The sequence below is a fragment of the Periplaneta americana genome, chromosome 4 (genome assembly GCF_040183065.1).
Source record: "Periplaneta americana isolate PAMFEO1 chromosome 4, P.americana_PAMFEO1_priV1, whole genome shotgun sequence".
NCBI lineage: Eukaryota > Metazoa > Arthropoda > Insecta > Blattodea > Blattidae > Periplaneta > Periplaneta americana.
In genome coordinates this window covers 73,254,875-73,277,061 of record NC_091120.1, presented here as the reverse complement: position 1 = coordinate 73,277,061, position 22,187 = coordinate 73,254,875, and the positions used below count along the sequence as shown (strand labels likewise).

Below are 22,187 nucleotides of genomic sequence, written 5' to 3'. Positions count from 1 at the left end.
AGCATTTAAGCACACTTAAATGCCATCGACCTGGCCCGGAATCGAACCTGCAACCTTGGGCATAGAAGGCCAGCGCTATACCAACTCGCCAACCAGGTCGACGAGTGGTGTGGATATAAAGGAGAAATTGTGACGATGTCGTGTATAGTTCCTGGGGTAGCTCAGTCGGGAGGGCATTTGTGCACTAAGCGAAGGGTTCCGGGATCGATACCTGGCCCCAGAACAATTTTTCTTTGAAATTATTCAAACCTGCTTTACAGGAAGCTACTACCAGAAAGCCAGATTTGCATAATAATTATATTTGTTACTGGAGGTACATTAACAGGAAGCCACAATTTAAGTCACACAGAATTTATGTGCATCCAAAGTTGGGTTGTGGCATCTTGTCAGCCCATTTGAGTTGTGTGGATATAAAGGAGAAATTGTGACGATGTCGTGTATAGTTCCTGGGGTAGCTCAGTCAGGAGAGCATTCGTGCACTAAGCAAAGGGTCTGGGATCGATATCCGGCCCTGGAACAATTTTTCCTTGAAATTATTCAAAACAGTAATTTCCTGGAACATGTTGATGTTCCTTATGTAGCACATAAGTCGTTTTTCCACTAACTTAACCTCAATGAAAGTATCACTTGTTGTCCCAGTATATTTAATTGGTATTATTGCTGTTTTTAACGAACACAAAATTACATTCCAAATTAAGCATTTTCCACTCACTTTAGTTGCTTTCGGAAATGGTCTTTAACCTGAACCATCCATTGTTGTGCATTGTAAACAACAAATAACATTAAGTGAAATGCCGTGTTTTAAAGTGAGTGTACCAAATAGACCGAAAAGTTCGTGGATCGAATCCTAGTGGCTGCACAACAGGTTATTGTTATTGTTGTTTAGTTAGCTGTCCGAAGACAGGTTTGAATCTCATAAGTGACACCAGTAAAACATCACTCATGAGACAACTAAGGCAGGAAATAATGGGATAGGGTGGCCAGTTCCTTTCTTCCACGTTGCATACATCACTGCTAGTAATATATAAGGTAAGATAACATAGGCTATATGTACTAAATGTTGTTATGTAATATATAGAGGCAGGTCAGAGCGCCTAATAAAGAAAATCAGAAGAGAGGGAGTCTGTGCAGGAGATGTAAAGCTAGAATCACCAGGGAAGTACAGACCAAGGCAACTTTTAATTGTTGTAGATGATATGAACCGATGTATTTTAAGAAGAAAGATACAAGAATTTTATACCATGCAGAAAGAAGTTCCAATATTGAAGAAATTACTGAAGGTTGCGAGAGAAGCAATAATAAAAGGTTGGAGAGAAATATTACGGAAAGTGATTCGAGACATGGGATTTAGGTTTAAAAAATATTGAAATACAAGATGTATTTTGATTGAAAGAAATGATATTGTAGCATGGACGACCAGTTATTTATGACACCGTTTGACGGAAGTTTGGCAACATCCCTATTCGGCCTGTTGTTTCACGTGGTGGGAGGAAAGCTGGAGGAATGGAGTGAGTAGAGGCGTTAAATTTTCCAAGAACGACGACAGCGCTGAAGGGGCACAGATTCGATGGTTCGACAATATTTTGGACTGTTCTGTAGAAGATGATGTTTGTCATTATCACGATAGTTTGTTTTTCTTATATTTCTTTCCCTGACCAGCCTCATGGTCTAGTGGTCAAAGCTTCTTGCTATAGTTCATGAGGTCCCGGGTTCGATTCCCGGTTAGAGCACAGGAATTTTTCTTTAAAGGGGATTATTCCTGTGTTCGTCCATGGTCTGGAATTTAGGTTAAGTTTAGATTTAAAACCTCTCCTGGCACCACATTATCATAATCATCCTATCACATCATCAGGGTAATGTAACTCCGCCTTCCAGGCGCCCCAACCTCAGAAGTGGGTTACAACTAAGCCATGGCCAGGAGAGAAGACCAGAAATGTCGAAAAGACAACCTGGTGGCATTGGATAAAAAAAAAAAAACATGTACTAAATGTAAGATGAAATAATGAGGAAAAAAAAGAAAGAGAAAATAGAGCTGGAGAGGGTTAAAAGAAAGAACCAATACAACACTATGTTGTACTTTCTTACAATAAGGTAAATTCAAAAAACGACACCTGAAACATCTGCAGGCACTAGGAAATTACCAAAAAACTCTAAAACTTTCAGGAGCCAGCACATTTTATCCACACATGCAATGAGAAAACCATTCAAGCTAAGATAAAGATACATTTCTGAGATACTCATTGAAAATGCAAATTCTGCTTCTTGGTCAGATCATAAGAAAAATTACACATGTTTGGTAATCCAATTATCGTCTGACTAGAGCTGCAGTAGGGATTGTGCCTGCTGATAAGCTGTTGCTTTCCTTTGGCCAGGCATTACATGAGTCCGTGGTTCAGTAGTTACTTGTTATGCTAGAGCAGGACTCGTCATCTCAGTGCACTATGGTGCAGGGACAGTTTGCTCGCTGCTCAGGTCTATCCCTTAGACAACTGTGCAGCAGGAGATGGGGGGAAGGAATCTGTGTTGGCAGTGGCATCCGTTCACTTGTTCAACCCTTTCAATCATTCTTTAATAATTATAATAAACACGGAAGAAGCATGTACTTAATTTATTTTAAGAGGAACTGTGTAATAAGCAGGGAAAGGATTTATATGTAAATACATATTTACTTATAAAGCTAATATAATTTATATTTTGCATTATCTTTATGTTTCACAATGTGTAGGGTTGAAAAATCCTACTTTTATTTTCCATATTTTTCCATATTTTAGAGTTTAGTACATATTTTCGTTAATTTCCATATATTTTCCATATTTCATATAAAACAGTCCATATTATATTAGGTTTAACAATAAAACAAAACAAAATTCCATTAACTTTTAAAAATACATTTCAACAATAGAGATTTAAACACATGTTCAGTAATCCCTTTAACATCAGAGTTATTTGAAAATTAGCAGTCCTATCAACAATGGGAAAGTAAGTTACAAAACTGTATTAATTTAATTTAAAATTTTTAACAGACTTCAGTTGTGCAGCTCAACAGTTAAATGCCAGTCAGAGTACACATAGGTTCAGTTTTGTAAATCATACTATAAAGACGGTAAATATGCCAAAAGTACGTCATTCAGTCAATTTAAAATCAAAACTAACAAGTTACATTTCAGAATTTAAAGAAGATGGTTTATCAACTGACAATAAAATATTATTTTGTAATTTGTGTCAGTGTGCAGTATCATCTACACAAAAGTTCCTGGTGCAACAACACATTACAACTAGTAAACATCAGGCCAACAAACAACTAAATTCCAAGCAGAGACAATTGTTTTTAACACAACCAACAACATCGAATGTAAGATCTGAGTTTAACATCGACCTGTGCCGTTCTCTCATCTCTGCTGATATTCCTCTCTACAAACTAAAGAATAAGGTCTTCAGGGAATTCCTTGAAAAATATACTCAACATACAATCCCGGATGAGTCAACACTTAGGAAGACGTATGCTCCATCCATCTACGATGAGACAATACAGAAGATAAGAGATGAAATTAAAGATAGTTCAATTTGGGTTTCCATTGATGAGACTCCCGACAAAGAAGGTAGACTTGTTGGTAATGTAGTTATCGGTTTGTTAAGTGAACAATATTCTGAACGAATTCTTTTACATTGTGATGTTCTAGAAAAGTGCAATAACAAAACTATAGTTAAACTGTTCAACGAAGCTATGGGTATCCTGTGGCCAAAGGGTATTATGTACGATAATGTGTTATTCTTTATTAGCGATGCTGCCCCTTATATGGTCAAAGCTGGACAAGCATTATCTGTTGTATATCCTAAATTGACTCATTTTACTTGTGTGGCGCATGCATTTCATCGTGTGGCAGAAGTGGTCAGAGACAATTTCCCTAAAGTAGATTTGTTGATTTCATCAGTGAAAAAAGTATTTCTCAAAGCTCCCAGTAGAGTTAACGTGTTGAAAGAAATGTACCCTGAAATTCCATTGCCACCAAAGCCAATTTTAACTAGATGGGGTACATGGCTAGAAGCAGTTGAATATTATGCCGAACATATAGACTCTATTAACAATGTTCTCCTTGCATTGGACTCTGAAGATGCAGTCTCAATTGATACTGCGAAAACAGTTACCTGTGACATAAGTGTGAAGAATGACTTAGCTCACATTCAGCATACATTTTCATGCATCATAAAAACGCTCAAAAGTCTCCAAAATAGGCACCTTTCACTATCTGAAAGTTTTGAAATTATAAATAGTACTGTGGAACAACTGAATCGTGGTAGAGGTAAAGTTGCAGATGCAGTAAGAGCTAAGGTGGACACTGTACTTTCAAAAAACCCTGGATATGAAGAACTACAAAAGGTTGTTGCTGTGATGAGTGGTGAATCAACAGTGAAGATTAACTTGGACTTATCCCCAGCAGACATTGTGAAATTGAATTATGTACCAGTTACTTCTTGTGACGTCGAACGCTCTTTTAGTCGGTATAAATCTATCCTCAGAGACAATAGAAGAAGATTCACTTTTCAGCACTTGAAAGAAATGTTTGTAACCTATTGTTATGGTAACAGACAATAAAAATTGTGTTTTGTTGAAACTACATTGGAAGATAAGGTACGTCCATTATATTTTTTGTTTAGTTTGATTAAAATGTACCAATATTTAACGTACATAGTCATTTTTTTATAATTTTAAGTCCATATTTAATTCCATATTTTGGTAAAAATCCATATTTAATTCCATATTTTGGTAAAAATAACTACATATATATTTACATATTTCATATATTTTTAGTCCATATAAATCCGTTCCCTGGTAATAAGTAAACCACTTTTCAGTTTAAGACAAGAAACAATATGTATTTTGCCAGTATGTATTGTATCGGTTTTGAAAATAAATAGTTTTTTTTATATTAAAGTAATTGAGAACTTACAGAATTACTAATGCATTTTCACTATTACGAAATATTAAACAAATCGAATCCATTAGTAATATTTAAATCATGTCATCCTATTCCTTGTTCAAGTGTCGTCAATAAAATAAAATTAATTATCCATTTTTATCTCACACTATATATCACAAAACCAATTATTTGTTTTTATGTATAACATATGAGACATATTATCGTTTCTGTTACAAGGCTAAAGTAGGCTTAAATTATTTTATTACAATGTAAATAACAAATTATAGAATTTATTTTCGCTGTTCGTTAGCATTGGTTTTCCTGCATTTTTAAATCACTTTTTAGTTTAAGACAACAAGCAAGTTGTACTTTTTCGTTATGTATTGCAGCAGTTTTGAAAACAAATTTTTTTTTTTTTTTTTTTTTTTTTTTTTTTTTTTTTTTTTTTTCCATATTAAAGTAATTGAGAACTTACAGACCTATAATGCATTTTCACTGTTACAAAATATTAAACAAATCGAACCCATTACTAATATTTAAATCCTGTCATCCTATTCCTTTGTTTAAGTGTCGTCAATAAAATAAAATTAATTATCCATTTTTTATCTGACACTATATCACAAAACCAATTATTTGTTATTTTGCATAACATGTTAAACATATTGTCGTTTCTGTTACAAGACTGAAGTAGGCCTAAATTATTTTATTACAATGTAAATAACAAATGATAAAAATTATTTTCGCCGACCATTAACATTGGTTTTCCTGGATTTTTTAATTCGTTTTTCCCTCACTAACTGGTTTATGTTAGGTGTCAATGCTCGTATAGAACACAATCGAAGAAGGCATTGTAAATTATGGTCAGAAAGTTGGCTTCTGTGATGGGATGCGTTGGCTTGGCTCGACACACTGCACAGTACTACCTCCTCAGCCAGCGTCTCGGCGCTCCGAACTAGTTTGCAGGCCAGTTGACGATGGCTGTGCTAGAGTGACGGCCTAATAAATTCTAATTTACTTTAAAATTTATACAGTTATCCATGTTACGCAAGAAGATGCTGGAACTGCCTGTGTCCATTTTCTACAGATTTCTGGCATCTGCTTAGGAGATTTCTTAGGGGAATTTTTCAGACGTCCATTGTTATCAAGAGTTTCTTTTGTGAGCACTGTACGTCGTCATCTTCGTTTCTTATCTTGAACATGACTGACTTCCCAAAATTTATTAATTGATTTATAAATCTTATCACAACTTGGAACTCGATTACCTGGGAATTTTCTTGAAATAATCTCCTGACTGCACAAACAGATTCTGTACGACATATGAATCATAAATAAACACCTGATGCGGAATAGAATAATTAGGCCTATTATTTACCATTAATTCTTAGCAGACTGGACATATGTACCTGGTTGCTTGCACTGCTCAAGAAACACTGTGTCGCGTGAGAATCAGATTAAAACCAGTTAACTCCGTCCAGTCGTAAGAGCTGAGGCAGTTCCCATCGCAGCTGTGGTCAGAAGATAATTGGATAACCCAGTATAATACCATTACCAGTTATACTAATATAATTTTTCAATTAATAGGGTTAAGTTACTTTTCCATCATGATACAATAAATTTGTTTTCAATTTGGTGGATTATTCCATTACAAATGATGAATTTTCATTCTGTGCCATTCCATTAAAATGTTTTAACTTGGTTGGTATGCAGAAGTAAATTTAAATTGTTGGGTTAATCATGTATTTAATATATTCTCAAAAGCTTTCTTTGACACAACTCCTTGTGGTAGACCAACTTTGTTTTGTTTGTATGTTGCCTGTTGGTTGTTATATTTTGTTGAAATCTATCGTTGTGATATGAACATTTTGCATCATCTTAACATATTAGCAGGAACAAAATGAGGAAGCCCAACACAAACACTGAACCAAACATACAAAGTCTACATGAAGCCAATAGTAACAGAAGTCCTTGTAACAGCAGAAGAAAACACAATAAGTAAATTAGAAAAACTTCAAAATTATATTCTCACAAGGAAAAGGTTTCGGCTTGAACAGGATTTTCGTATCTTAAATTTGTATACAGGCCCATCTTTTCATCTCTCTAAATCTCCCAAAAGCATTCGTTTGTGTAATGTGTGGTTTGTCTTTTAGAACACTGTACAAGTTGAGGGTGTGGGAAACCTTACTGGTAAGCCAACCCTCCTCACAATAGCTTGCTGTGCTTGAGACAGCAGTTTATGTCTATAGGTATCCTACAAGCAAAACCTAGCCCAGACTCCTCGTGCCGCACATACTATACCCCTCTTACCCCACTACAGTAGGCAGGTTCTTTAATAAGCGGCTATTGGTATAGCTATAACGGCTACAGTTGCGGACATGTGCACTCAAAGAGCAGCTGTAACAATAACCAATTAAGTGAATATAACATTACAAGATGTCAACATCGTCTCTTTCTAAATCACAATCGATATCTATCTTCACTGGAACTGTCCTCATATTTAAATTTTAAATATTTAAATTAAATTAATATTTAATATAAACACTATGTGACTCCCTGACTCTGTAGCAATAACTCGTGTTCAGTTCAACACAAGAAGATAATACATGCCCATAGTGTGATTGGAGATGGGGAGCATGCTAAGAAAGGGAGCATATGTCATCTGCACAAGACAATCATGCCCGCTGGTTTCTGCTCACCGAGTTTTGTTTGTTGGATGCCTATAGTTGGGATGTGCACCGTGTCATTTGTTGCTTGGAAGGAAAGTGAAAATGGATGAAAGGAAAACTCTATAAACATACGGAATGTTTTAAACTGAGGAGAATGTATCCTAAAGCGGACACTGTCGGTAGTGAAGACCACATGTTTGCGTTGTTTTTGATGGATTTAATAGTTTAAAAATAGGAAAATCAATTATATTTTACCAACGAAATAACAATGGACAGGATAGTGGACGATGAAGGAGACTTTGAGGAAGGCAAAGGATTTTATTATAATATTATTCAAAATCAAGAATGTGATGCTAGTGCTGGTGATGGAAATACTATGCCCTGAAGAGAAGCTAGCAGTTCCAGTGATTATGAACCATCCCCCCCCCCCCCAAAAAAAAAGTCAAATGTTTACAGCATTGTAACAAAATATTCGGAAGAAAATCTTCAATGGATTTATGATGTTTATCACAAAATACCACGAAAGGTAACATCTTATGCTGCCTTGTTGAAAAGACATCCATCTATAAAAGGTCTTAAGTCAAATATTTAAGTAGTGTTTGAGTACCTGTGTGGGGGAAAAAAAAAAGGAAAGAAGTGAGATGTTTTCGAGGAAATAAAGAATTAAGGACAAAACTATAAAAGATTTTGTTATATCTCAATTTGACAAGTCGATAAATGAGGGAAAATGTTGCATTATTAGTGTCTGATGTGTTGGGTTATGCAAAAAGCAAACGAAATAGAGAACATCAATTTCAAGTGCTCTACGACTTTCATGAAACATCTCAAAAAGGAATACAGAATTTCTCAGTAGACATATAACTTCTTTTATGATATCCGAAGATATAAAAGAACAAGAAATTCGTGAATGTGGAGACCGTTTGTTGGCCTGGGTGACACAGTCGGTATATAATGCGGCCTTCTGTGCCCGAGGTTGCGAGTTCGATCCCGGGCCAGGTTGATGGCATTTTAGTGTGCTTAAATGCGACAGTCTCATGTCAGTAGATTTACTGGCATGTAAAAGAACTCCTGCTGGACAAAATTCCGGCACACCAGTGACACTGATGTAACGTCACCAGTTGTGAGCATAGTGTATTTGGAATTGCGACCAAAGTGGATTCAGTTATGAACTAGTGTCCCAAGTGTACATTGTCCAGAAAAAGAGAACAATCAACAGCTGCATTAGTTCAATCGACATACAGTATCACGCACAGTTATACAATAGATGTAGGACTTTTAATGAGTGGTCATATATCGAAAAAAACTATATATGTATCTGTCTTCAAGAAAAAAGTTTTGGCCCAAAAATAAGAAAGCAGATTGAAGAAAACCGTCTCCCAAGTATGTACGTAGAAGCTAGTGTGAGTCGTAAAATGTCCAAAGACTATTTAAGAATATTTTTCTCCAACATTCTGTCTGAAAATCATATATGAGGTCTCGCCATCCTCAATGTTAACAGTATTCATAAACTTTTGTCGAAAATGGTCATAAAGTCATTTAAATATGTGCTCCTGCATACATGGCTTGAATGTCTTAAATGCAGGAATTAGGCTATTGATAATGCAATGAGAGGAGTTCAGCCGGCACCGTGGATCATGTCCTGGTATAGTTCAGATGGAAAGGTCCTGGGTTCGATTCACGGTGCCGGAACGAATTTTTCTCAAATTAATAGATATTTACAGTATGGCGAGACCTCGTATATGTATATATTGTTTCATAGAGAGACCTCACCTTTCTGAGTATTCATAAATTTTTATTGTCTACAAAAATAGTACTTTACTATTACCTGAAAAGATAATGATAATGGAATATTAATGTAACATTTTCCACACCTTTGTTTTGTACATTGCATACAAAATTAATTAAACCCATTCTCAAGTGCTCAGTAATAGCTCAATTGGTTAGCTGTCAACTTCCAACTAAAATATAAAATGTTTATCTTTGGTAAATCTTCTGGGTTTTGTGGTGAACAAAATTGCTAATGTTGAGGGGCAAGTTTCCACAAGAATTGCTGTTTACCATGTCATTTTAATTTCTTTGAAGAAAGACTTTCTCTATCTCTCTTATTTACTGTCATACTTGTAATAAGTGAAGTTATTTTTCTTTGTTTCAGTGGGTCGAAATGGTTCAGGCAAAAGTAATTTCTTCTATGGTAAGTATTAAAGTCTGGTTGAGAAAGGGAATATGTTACAATAAAAACATTCATCATTTTCACTTCAGTGTTCCTATTTTAATAAAGACAATAACGTTATTTGTAATTTCATCCTATCCATTTTTCTCATTTAAATTCCAGTCTCAAATAGAGATATCTGTAAATTACATTATTTGCCCTAGTTAGTTGAACATAGAAAAAGTTTTTTTTTTCTTCTTCTCTGAACATCTTCTCTGTTTATAATTTCACTCACTTGTTCTCCAGAATAAACTAAAATGATTTAACTTACCATGTGACTTATGTTTAGCTATCCAGTTTGTGCTGAGTGATGAGTTCTCACATTTACGACCCGAACAGCGACAGGCTCTTCTTCATGAAGGAACTGGTCCCAGAGTTCTCAATGCATATGTTGAGATCATTTTTGATAACACAGATGGACGTTTGCCCGTAAGTTGTTGATATTGTTGCATTATAAAGAACGTAATAATATATCCTTACATTCCTTTCATATTTTTGAGGATGTGGATATGTGTTTTAACTTTTAAAAATTGGATCTTCACATAGTTACAATAAGTAAATAACATATTCATGTTCCGTCTTCTATACATTTATAATGAGAAAGCTTAGTTGAAGTATTTTAATATTAAATGTGACATTTCATTTTGATGAAACAGTATACCATGCAACTGAATTTGATTTGATTTGATTTTGTATTATGGAAAACCCAAAATATGTCAGTAAAGTTTTTTTAAGATTATTATTATCTGATCAATATAAATTTGTGATTGAAGTTTCTGTTACAATACAGGGTTGTCATTACTTAACCTTACTGCCCACTTGAGTAATTCACTTCTGGCATGTTCATTACTGTTTCATTGTATGAGAGATGTTATACGCAATTTCATTGTAATGTCCATTTCTACTATACTCTCTAATTTTTAACTGGTTAAAAATTCATTATAATATGTTATGTTCGCAATAAATACTTACTATCAAGTATGAAGATTGTGAATCTTAAGCAAGTTGCGAAAAAAATACATATACATTAACTTTTTTCTAATAAATAATAAATGAAAGAGATTTTTAAAATAGTTATTGAGTTATCATCTGGTACTTGCAGACTGACAAGAAGGCTTGTCATATTCAGATTTTAGTTTATTTTTCCCACTCTCACTGCCGTAATTGCTGTTACTAGCTTCTTTTAGGGATGTAAACTGAAATTGCAGAATGAAGAAGAAGAAAAAGAGTATGAGGAGGAAACTTCAGGAAATGAATATTAGAATTTATCTTATCAGTGCACGTTTTTTTTACAATCGTGTAGCATTAAATAATGAGCCTTTACTGTACAGTGTATGGGCAAAATGCATGTGGGCCACATTTGTATATGTCCATGATTAATTGTCGACACTTCATTGTCTTGACCAAAATTGACTTGGACGAACACGACTCTTGACCAGAAAATCATGGACCAAGAAGCGAAAAATGTGTGGCCGAAATGTCCATAGGCGAAAAAATGTGGATGAAATGTCCTGAAACCGATATAGAATGCGTAAATATGGCATCTAGTGTCCCAATAGTACTTCATTAGCTGGATTGATATATCTCTTGGATTTTGGTTATTTGACAATGTAGTAGATGTTCTTCATTCATTAAAGTATCTGGGAATCAATGTAATACTGTAGATAAGCTGTAAAAATTTCATGCTTCTTGCTGTTTTAGTTTCTGAGAAAAAGGTACATATATTGTTAATTATTAACTTCCGAGAAAATGAGTGACAAAGTAAATATTTTAAAAAACATAACACTAAACTTTCCTGAAAACTCACGACAAAGTCAGACATTAAAGTCGTAAATAGTACCGCCAATTTATGAAACATTCAGCTACAAAACATGCCAAACCACAACCTTTTATACCAGATATTTTTTAGAGACATAAAACGTGTTATGTAATTAAAAGCACTTACATTTCGAATTTTTCAGTAAATTATATACCAAATTACACAGTGAAGTCCAAATAATTATTTGAGATAGAAAACTTTTTTTTTTCCTTCAAAATACCTGAACTATATTGTGATAATTATTATAGATAGTGTAAGGTGTATTTTGTTTGTTTTAGATCGATAAAGAGGAAGTATTCCTCAGGCGAGTTATTGGAGCTAAGAAAGACCAATATTTCCTTAACAAGAAGGTGGTGCCTCGTTCCGACGTGATGAACCTTCTTGAGTCGGCAGGGTTTTCACGATCTAACCCATATTACATTGTTAAACAGGGGAAAGTAAGTCATATGTATATTTAAGAAAAGAAAAATGCAAACAAACAAGATTGTGGATTTTTGCAAATGTAACAGAATTTAACAAATGAAATGATTACTTTGTACTTAAATTGAAATGTAAAACTTCTTTAGATAAGATTTTCTTTGTCTTCAGATTAATCAAATGGCAACTGCACCAGATTCTCATAGGCTCAAACTACTGCGTGAAGTTGCTGGAACTCGAGTGTATGACGAAAGGAGAGAAGAATCAAAAGCCATTTTGAAAGGTATGAAATGTAGAGTAATCATAATTTCTATTTATGATTGCAATAATGAAACATGAATAAGATGACATGTTCATTGAATTTTTGCAGAGACTGAAGGGAAAGTGGACAAAATAGAAGAATTTTTAAGGACAATAGAGGAGCGTCTAAAAACTCTGGAAGAGGAAAAAGAAGAGCTCAAGGAATATCAAAAATGGGACAAAATGAGGCGCTCACTTGAATACACTATTCATGACCGTGAACTCAAGGAAACGAGAAAGAAACTTGATGATGTACGTTGCAATGACATAATTTAACACTTTCAGATACCATTGCTTTCTTTATATATGGAACTATTTTGTCAGAGATATTTGTTTAATTTTTAATGATACTGTCATACTTCTCGACAGAAAATTTAAAAGACTTTACATTTTCATTGTTATTAATGAAGAAGAAATATTACAGTTGTTTGTAGCATTTGTCATATTACTTTGTTATAGATGGAAGCAGCTCGAAAAAATTCAGGTGAAGAACAAAAGAAATACAGTAATGAACTCAAAGCTGCTCAGGAGAATATTCGCACAGCAGCACGACGCTTGAAGGAAGCAAAGAAGATGGTTCAAACACACAAAGAGGAGCGAGACACTTTGAGTGCTGAACAGCAGCAGTTGCTGAAAGAAAAGACGAAACTTGAACTTACCATTAAAGACTTGTCGGATGAGGTTCTTGGTGACAACACATCAAAGGTGCATATTTGAAAATGAAGATATTTGGTATTACACACATCACATCCATTCCATGATTTTTGCTTTAACATTATTTTAAATGTAATAGTGTTAGTGCAAGCCATAAGATTACAGGAGAAATTCCTATTCTTAAATACTGGTAACCTAAGGACATTTTGTTCTTTTATCTTTTGGTTAAGTTGTTCCAGAAAATGGTAATGTGATATTAAATAGCATGATGCATGTGTTATTTGTCCCTAATATTTACTACTACTATAATTCTGAGGCCTTTGTTACACTCAGAAGAATAATTTTAAATGTTCACAATTTCACTCATGCTGATTTTGAAATTATGGCTGATATCAAATCTGGCAATAAAAGGATTGTATGGTATAAATTAAAAAGTGTCTTACAGTTTGAAAATCACTGTTATTTTTTTATATCTCGAAATTGAGTCAATTCTAATTGTTAACTTGTTAAAGTGTTTCAAAATTTTCAAGATATAAGGTTATGCACAATTTATTTTTTGAAAATCAGTTGATTACAACTTCATAAAAATACGGATGTCTGGTAGGCTAACCCCTATGAGTGCCACTAATGGATCACATGTAGAAATGAACTTATTGAAACGTGTTTATTACATTTTCTTTTAGATGTTTTTTTGTATTTTGTGCAGACTGGTAACCTACTTTACAGTTTATGCTATGTTAAATAAAATATAGGTCATTTATGTAATTAATCTATATTTTCTGTCGTTATGTTATGGTTGATAAGTTATTTCAATAATAACTCCATTGCAAAGTGAAATAAATAATCATAGACTTGTTTATGTAAATAAACTACAGTAGAATTCCTCTTAACCAGCACCAAAGGGACCAGGCTAGTTCCAGATTTTGCTGGATAACTTAATAAATACTCGTATATACAATAAAAAGTTCGTATTTCATAGTGTCAAATGTGAAAATTGCAGCCATATGAAGCTTATTTTTCTATCACTTGCTCATAACTGAGTTAACGTAAAAACCGTGAATTTTCCTTATTAAAACACATCACACAACACAAATAATACACTAATCTAGGTTCAAATATTCACTAAAAATGAGAGTTCGTGCGAACGTCCTAATGTGGCAACACTGACAGCCTGAACATAACTGAACAAATATGAAAACTGTGTGAATTTTCTTTATTAAAACACATCACACAATACAAATAATACATTAATTTTAGGTTCGAATATTCACTGAAAATGAAAGTTCGTACGAACTTTCTAATGTGGCAAGACTGACGACCCAAACATAACTAAGTAAACATAAAAACTGTGTGGATTTTCTTTATTAACACATCACACAACACAAATAATACGCAAATTTTTAGGTTCGAATATTCACTGAAAATGAAAGTTCATGTGAACTTCCAAATGTAGCAAAACTGATGGCCCATACTGTGGCAATCTGGCAGGTTTAAACTTCTTTTTTTTTTTTGGCCTAGCCAAAAGTGTCGTTTTGATATTGCCGGTTACGAGTGATTTTACTGTATTAGTATAATAAGCAAGGTTAGGAAGTTCATGCTCTAAAAGCTCTTGTAATATGCATGTAACTATGGTTTTAAAATGTGCGAAATATGCACAAAAACATGCATTAAAATTATCTAAATATAGCAATCTACCAATGCAAACTTACATTTATTATTGAGAAATAGATGTCCTTGGCTCCAGATCCAAATTAAGGAATGAATTACAATTTGCCATCGTTGTGTGACATATTTACATGGAAAATCTTAACATGTTGTCTCTGAAGATATTTTTGTATTAATGGCCGTTGGACACCTTCACTTTTCACACTTTTTTACTAGCAGTTCCATTATGTTTTGCAGCATTAATATGTTCAACCATCTGAAATCTTTTTTCAAGTGCCTTTCAATATAAAACTCTGCCATTTCTAATAAAAAGATCACTAGAAAATTAACTTTGTAAACTATCTAATACTCTGTTCCTATCACTATTCACACAGACTCTGCTCCCTTTTCTAGACCCTTCTTTCTTGTAATCTACTCCAGTAAGGCTGGTATTTCCACTTATCAAGGTTCCCTGTGGTGGCTGAGTGGTCAGATATTCAGCCTATCACGTAAGCAGCCTGGGTTTGAGTCCCAGCTAGGCCATGAATTTTTCAATTGAAAAATCCATAGTAATACTTGGGATTTTTCTCAGAGTTCTCCCATTTCCACATATTAGGCATCTACATCATTCCATCAGCATTTCTCCATTTCGTTATCATTCCATAGCATTCCCCAAATGCCAACTGCTGGTGCATGGAAGGGTCTAGTCTAGGGACGAGGGAGGTTGCCTGCTTGAAACCTTGGTATGCAGTGAGCCTAACTGTAGTCAGCTAATGTGGGTTGGGAAAACACCTAGCTTGAGGGCTAGCGCAGTATTCGTAATAGGTCGCAGTGCTGGATCATAGTGCCCTCCCCCTCCAGAAAATTTCATTCTATTTCCCACTTATCAAGACGAAGTCAATATCATGTGCCACTTACACGGCCTGCCAGAGCAATCGCTCAATCTTCATGTGATGAATGATTCATTTGCCTTTGTGATACTGTTGTCATGATGTGGCATCTTATTTTTATTATTTGCTTCTAATGTGAGTGAAATAAATAATAACCAGTACACTAAAATAACCCATTTTAAAGCTATTTCAAGGCTTTTTAGTGTTAAAATGTGCCAAATAAGGATATATTTACTAAAATATGACGCAATAATTTAAAAGTGCATAAATATGCATTTATATGCACAATAAAATACATTCAAGACACTAGACAATTTCGTAATTCGTATACATAATTTATCAGTAACAGTGTTTAAAAAGAATATGCAAATACATGAACTTCCTAACCCTGATAGTAAGATATTTTGAGCCTGTTAAATTTCTAGATTTTAAAGGTTACAATTGCTTAAACATGAAAACGTAATGTCATTTTCTTAAATAAATAGCAGAAAGTTGTGAAAATTTTTAAATGCATTGTTATCAGTAAATATAGGTAGGCATGTTATAAGTACTATCATAAAAAATTAAACTGAATTACACACTTTACAGTTACGGGCAGAAAATGAGTTGGAGAAACTGAAGAAAACAATACAGCAGAGAGAATCTGAACTTGAGGAACTGAAACCAAAGTACGAAGAGATGAAGAAAAAAGAAGAAGAATGTACCAGAGAGTAAGTCTTTCTGATAAGGTGCAAAATGTTTTGTTTTAAACTGCAACTATTAAAGAACTAGGAGATAATCACAATTTATTATTATGTTCATAACAGACTGGCCCTGAAAGAACAGAAAAGAAAGGAACTGTATGCTAAGCAGGGCAGAGGCAGCCAATTTACATCCAAGGAAGCTCGGGACCAGTGGATTATGAAAGAACTCAAGTAAGTTTTTTTTATATGAACTTACTGATTAATTGTAAGTGTTACTGAACTATGTTCATTCCTCCAATCTCGTATACAAGTAACTACTAAATAGACCAATTAAAAGTGGCATAAGTATTTCATTAATATAGTTCTAACATTTCTGTTCATATTAATCTCAGGTAATTTTTTTTTATCAACTTATTGATTAATTGTAAGAATTACTGAACTATGTTTATTCCTCCAGTCTCATATACAAGTAACTAGTAAATAGGCAAATTAAAAGTGGCATAAGTATTTCATTAATATAGTTCTAACATTTTTATTAATTTTTTTATCAACTTATTTATTAATTGTAAGAATTACTGAACTATGTTCATTCCTCCAGTCTCATATACAAGTAAACTACTAAATAGGCAAATTAAAAGTGGCAAAAGTATAAGACTAGAGCGCTTTCAGAATAAGAAGGTATATAAGGCGGAGCTAGTTCAGGCCGGTCTATCTCAACTAGCCAGTGACAGTGAAGCGGTGTTACCTAGTTAAATCGTCGCGTATTAGTTTCTTTCTTGTGCGCACAATACTTATGGCTAGGAATGAATTTTAAGCTATGCCATTCGATAGAGCTCCGAATTCTGAATCCAACTGTACAAGAATGGCAATTGTATGTCAACTGGTTCGCGTGTTTTCGTTTTAAGACTAAACAGAGATATCCAACCTACAGCATAGAACATATTTTGCTCTGAATTCAGTCTCTGTAAACGAAGATAGATTCTCTTTATTTTCAAATTCAGATGTGGACTGTTTTCTCTTGTGTGATGTGTAACTTACCGTAACAATGTCTCTTGAAGGGATTGCAATTGGCTCTGGTGTTTCATCTGTTATACGTAAAGGGATAGTCCAACACTCACAAGCGAGGAGTATGGTATTTTTGTATATAATTTTTTTAAAGGACTAACTTATGATTCAGTGCGTGTCAGTTCTTCACAAACAAAGAATCTGACTGCAGAGACGTGTGGTTTAGAAGTGCATACGTTATCTCATATTCTCGGACAGGACAAAGAGACAATTAAAATAGGTGGTATACTTGAATTTGCCTCTCCTGGAAAATAACGCAAAACAAACGTGTTAATTATTTGTACAATTTTCAGAACCGTGTATTACTTCATCGTACGATATTTTAAATACATTAGTAGTATGTGTTAGCAGTGCCATTATAATAGAACGTGGAAAGAAGAAGAAAGCTGAGAATAATCATAGGTACGATTTTCACTTTTAATTGGAATATTATACATGGTATAAGACGAAATATTGCATAAACATATGAGATATTTGGATGATATTGTAAACATAAACATTCCTGCCTCTTTTCCCATGAATTATACAAAGAGCATTAACAACATTCTTCCTTCAGAGCATTAGAAAACTTTATAAAATGAAGCACATTAACTACATTTCACTTTTCAAATAAATACAGGCATGCTAGGAACGAGAAGATTTTATAATTCCAAAACTCAATTTCTATTTTAAAAACCTTTCGTTATATATATTACACTTTATACGATTTTTTCTAATATACAATTTTATCTTCAATATATTAATGATATTATTGGATTACGGTTTTCATATTCGTTTCTGTACAACTACCTTCACTCGTAGGTTTACATTGCCACAGGCCAGAGTGATAGAACATAGAATCCTGGACTTCTAGGTAGGTATAAGCTTGAGGATTAAATGAAATTAGATAGGCTTGATTTAATAAAGTAAAAGAAAGTAATCTTCAGTTTCAATATGAGTACTGAATTAGGCCTACATATGAACAGATATGCTTATATTCTTATAGCCGGATTCTTAGCCAGAATATGGAACACTGGACCTCTAGATATGTAAAAATTATATGATAAAATAAAATTAGATAGACTTCGTTTATCAGAGAAAAATAAAATAATCTACAGTTCCAGTATGAGTACTGAATTATATATGAACACATTATGATTACGCTGCATTATAGCCAGATTCGTAACCAGAATGTAGAACCCTGGACCCCTAGGTATGTATAAGCTAGAGAATTAAATTAAATTATATAGGCTTCATTTAACGAAGGAAAAATAAAATACTTTCCAACTTCAATACTAAATTACGTATCTACAGATATGTTTTCGTTTTGTTATTGCTAGATTCTTAGGCTGCCCCTACAAACAAACTGTACCTTATCTTTCCTCTGGAGAAATAAACAATAATAAATTCAGCTTTGCTGTACAAGGAAGTCTGAGTAAGAATTAAAACATTCTTTCTCAGACATTAGCAAAGTAAATTTCTACATATCTGTCACTTTCTTTCGCAAGTCAGTGACTCCAAGAGCTACTGATCTATGAAGCGAAGAAGTAATAAAAATTGAGATGAGAATTACTTCAGTAAGAGTAATTATATTTAAACATTACACACAATGAAGAAATAGGTCTCGACCCGCTCGCTCAGCGAGAGGGCTGCAACTGATATGTTCTGTCCTTATCTGTTGTCTCTGTCTTCCACGTCTCGTGCACCGTGCACTGTGTGACAATGTCGAACTGTTGCTAGCACTCGATTGGCTTAGGCCATATGCCTTCTTATTCTGAAACCGCTATAGGTAATACTTGCATTCTTGTGTATGTATTGAGTGTGTGTTAATTCGAATAAAAAGACTGTTATGAATAATTCCTCAGAAGGGAGTAAGATGCTTACTATATAATGTAACATTGCGGATTTAGAACATTATCCCCTCTCTATCTAGTTCTATCTCTGTTTATATCTCTATCTCTCTCTCTTAAGACTGTTAAACTTATAATTTCATGACTAAACTTTTACATTGGGGTGGAATTATCTGTGTTGCAAGCAAATAACTTTGACTTTTATTATAATTTTACATGTAATTTGTGTGTGTGTTTTACAATGGCATTTTGTTATGTAGGTCTCTAAATAAACAAATAAAAGACAAGAAGGATCACAGAGACAAACTGGCAGAGGATATGAAGAGAGATGCTGAGAAACAAGTTCAATTGGAGAAAAAAATTGAGGTAAACATTGTACTTACTACTTGTATGTAATTATATTGTTATTGTTTTATTTTTCTGTTGCTTAGAATGTACTTCGAAAATGTAGACTTGTAAAAATATAATTAGCCTATAATATCTAAGTTTCATGTGATTTACTTTTATCTGCATAACTATATCGTCATGAATAGTTCTAAGTTTCTGTATAATTTGGCCTAATGTTGATTTTCTAATTACAGGACCAAACTAATGAAATGGAGAGGCAACGAGCATGTATTGACGAGTACAATAAGCAGTTCTACGAACTGAAGAAGAGTAAAGACCAGTGTCAAAGCACTCGCAAGTAAGTTGAGTTTTATTTCTGTTTTCTGCTGATACTTCAACTTCTTAGTGGTAGTTTATGTATTTTATTGTTAATAATGGAGAAAAATTCGCTGGGGGATCGAACCCAGAACCTTCAGTTCTACACAGTGGATACTCTACCACTGAATTACACCGAGGCTGAATCCACAGCACTGGATTGAATTCCTCTCCTTTGGTTTTTCCCTTTTATGGCCTATTCTATGTTCGGCATATATTATGTCATCATGAGTGACTTGTGTGGCTGGGAATCAAGACGAATAATTCTGTGTGATGATATTATTAATTTTTGATCCTACAGAATTCTCTGTTGTGGTTATTACATATTAATAATGGAGAAAAATTCTCTCCAGTGCTGGGGATTGAACCCAGGACCCCCAGTTCTGTGCACTGGGCACTCTACCACTATTACGTTATTAATAAATAACCACAACAGAGAATTCTGTAGGGTCCAAAATTAATATTAAACAGAATTATGTATTTTAGTCGTGAAGGGGATCAGTTATGAAAAATAAAAATTCTAAATGAAAAATTGAAGTTTTAGAATGACAAATTATGATCAGTGAGAACATGTGCTTACTTTACTCGAACTTAAACAGGCAAGCCAAGACAAAGCTTTTTAAATAATTTATATAGAAAGATAGGCGCTCCTGAAGAGTCCCCTTTTTTTTTTTTTTTTTTTTTTTTTTTTTTTTTTTTTTTTGCAATAGTGCTACTACTATTGCTGCTGCTTCAGTTACTAGGCTTGGCTTTTTTGAGGACCAGCCCTGGGATGGATCCATTTACTTAAGATTACCTTGACCCAGTGTGTGTCTTCCTATGTGATACTATTTTCCAAGTCCAACAGATGGTCTGGGTGACCATCCTGCATTAGCCCTGACAGAGCCAGGACCCATCCTCAGATAAATACAGTGAAACCTCTCATTAAGGGACACCCCAAGATACGGACACTCCTCATATACAGACAGATTTTTATGTCTCAAATGAAATAATATAGAAATAATGATAAATTGAACTCTCGTTTAAGGACACAGACAGCTGTTTCACAGTCTTAAAGCTTGCTTTACCCCCTGACTGCGGTGAAAATTTAGTACAGAAATTCCTTAACATGAAAGAGAACAATAAGGGTCTCGTAGGCTACCACTAGCTTGCCGGCTACCCCTTGTTAGCTGGAAGCGGGTGCATAAACAAAGTCATAAAATTTAATCTGTCTGATGGGTCCAAGGTTTCCGCAATCGTGAAATTGTATTTGACACATGATAGGGTTAGTAGGATTATTCTCTTCACTTCAATCAGTTCTGTTTCGAGAGACATGGCACCTGAACGTAAAGGTTAAGTTGAAAACTGTAAATTACAGTCCTGCATAACTGTAGACCTAGAATAAAATTACATGACACAGTACTTGGTCTTATCTACTATAGTTCATAGTTGCAAAGAATTTACTGTAGTATATTGTATTTAGAATTAAACTACAGTAATACATTTCATTTAAAGCATGAAGGGATACATAATGCATATTATAAATTTACTGTTAGATTGGGGAGCCTCCCTCCCAATAAAGGACACCTCCCAGATGCAGACAGATTGTTATATCCCTTCGATGTCCGTAAGTGAGAGGTTTCACTGTACCTAATAAGTTCCAGGGCCTAGAGCCCTAAGCCATTACTATATCAGCATCAGATCTGGGCCCTTTTGCATGATTTTACCAATATTATTAGAATAAATTTACAAATTACTAATACTAATAATAATTTCTGTTTCATAATACCCATATTAGTCATTTTCTCTAGAAAAATTCTCTAGACTATATACCAGTGACATAATAATCAGGAGGGGCTCACGACAGGAAGAACTTGGCTGTGAGATGAAACTGTGAATGCTTGAACTTCTATTGCATTGCCAGCATGATCTATAGCTGGATTTATTTTCGCATGTACATTTCAGATCAAATCAGGAAGTTCCCTTCATATTCCTGTTATACACCTTGCATATACGAAGATTAGGTTTGGTTAGTTTAGATTTTTATTAACGAAGTTCATGCATGTGCACTTTTAGCTCACAGAGAAGTTCTTCCTGTCGTGAGCCAGACTTTGATAATCACAATGACAATTATAATAATCTTGATGGCAGTAAGAGTAAATACCGCGTAAATTAAAAAATAGACAGTTGCGTCTAAATCTTTTGCAACGGTGAAGAGAGAAGAGCAACGAAAACTCAAATTTTGCATTCATTCATTCATTCATACTGTTCTGCCCAAGGACAGGACTTTCACTGCAAACGCAGTATTCTACATTTGCAAGATGAGAGTCAATTGAAGTAAAAATATTGGATATAGACATTACTTGTAAAGTTCTTGGTGCAAATATGTTGCCTGTTTCACAGTGTTATCACTT

General features: G+C 34.2%; 1 protein-coding gene across 2 annotated transcripts in view; it reads left to right on the top strand.

Annotated features, from left to right (window-relative positions):
* Nucleotides 1-22,187, top strand: part of SMC3 (structural maintenance of chromosomes 3) — a 44,291-nt gene that overhangs the window by 3,251 nt on the left and 18,853 nt on the right. For both annotated transcript variants that reach the window (XM_069823540.1, XM_069823539.1), the window contains exons 3-12: nucleotides 9,735-9,773; nucleotides 10,081-10,220; nucleotides 11,889-12,047; nucleotides 12,199-12,310; nucleotides 12,398-12,579; nucleotides 12,787-13,032; nucleotides 16,104-16,225; nucleotides 16,322-16,429; nucleotides 19,353-19,458; nucleotides 19,674-19,777. In XM_069823540.1, the coding sequence (XP_069679641.1) occupies nucleotides 9,735-9,773; nucleotides 10,081-10,220; nucleotides 11,889-12,047; nucleotides 12,199-12,310; nucleotides 12,398-12,579; nucleotides 12,787-13,032; nucleotides 16,104-16,225; nucleotides 16,322-16,429; nucleotides 19,353-19,458; nucleotides 19,674-19,777 (1,318 nt within the window). The remainder of the gene's footprint in view (nucleotides 1-9,734; nucleotides 9,774-10,080; nucleotides 10,221-11,888; nucleotides 12,048-12,198; nucleotides 12,311-12,397; nucleotides 12,580-12,786; nucleotides 13,033-16,103; nucleotides 16,226-16,321; nucleotides 16,430-19,352; nucleotides 19,459-19,673; nucleotides 19,778-22,187) is intronic.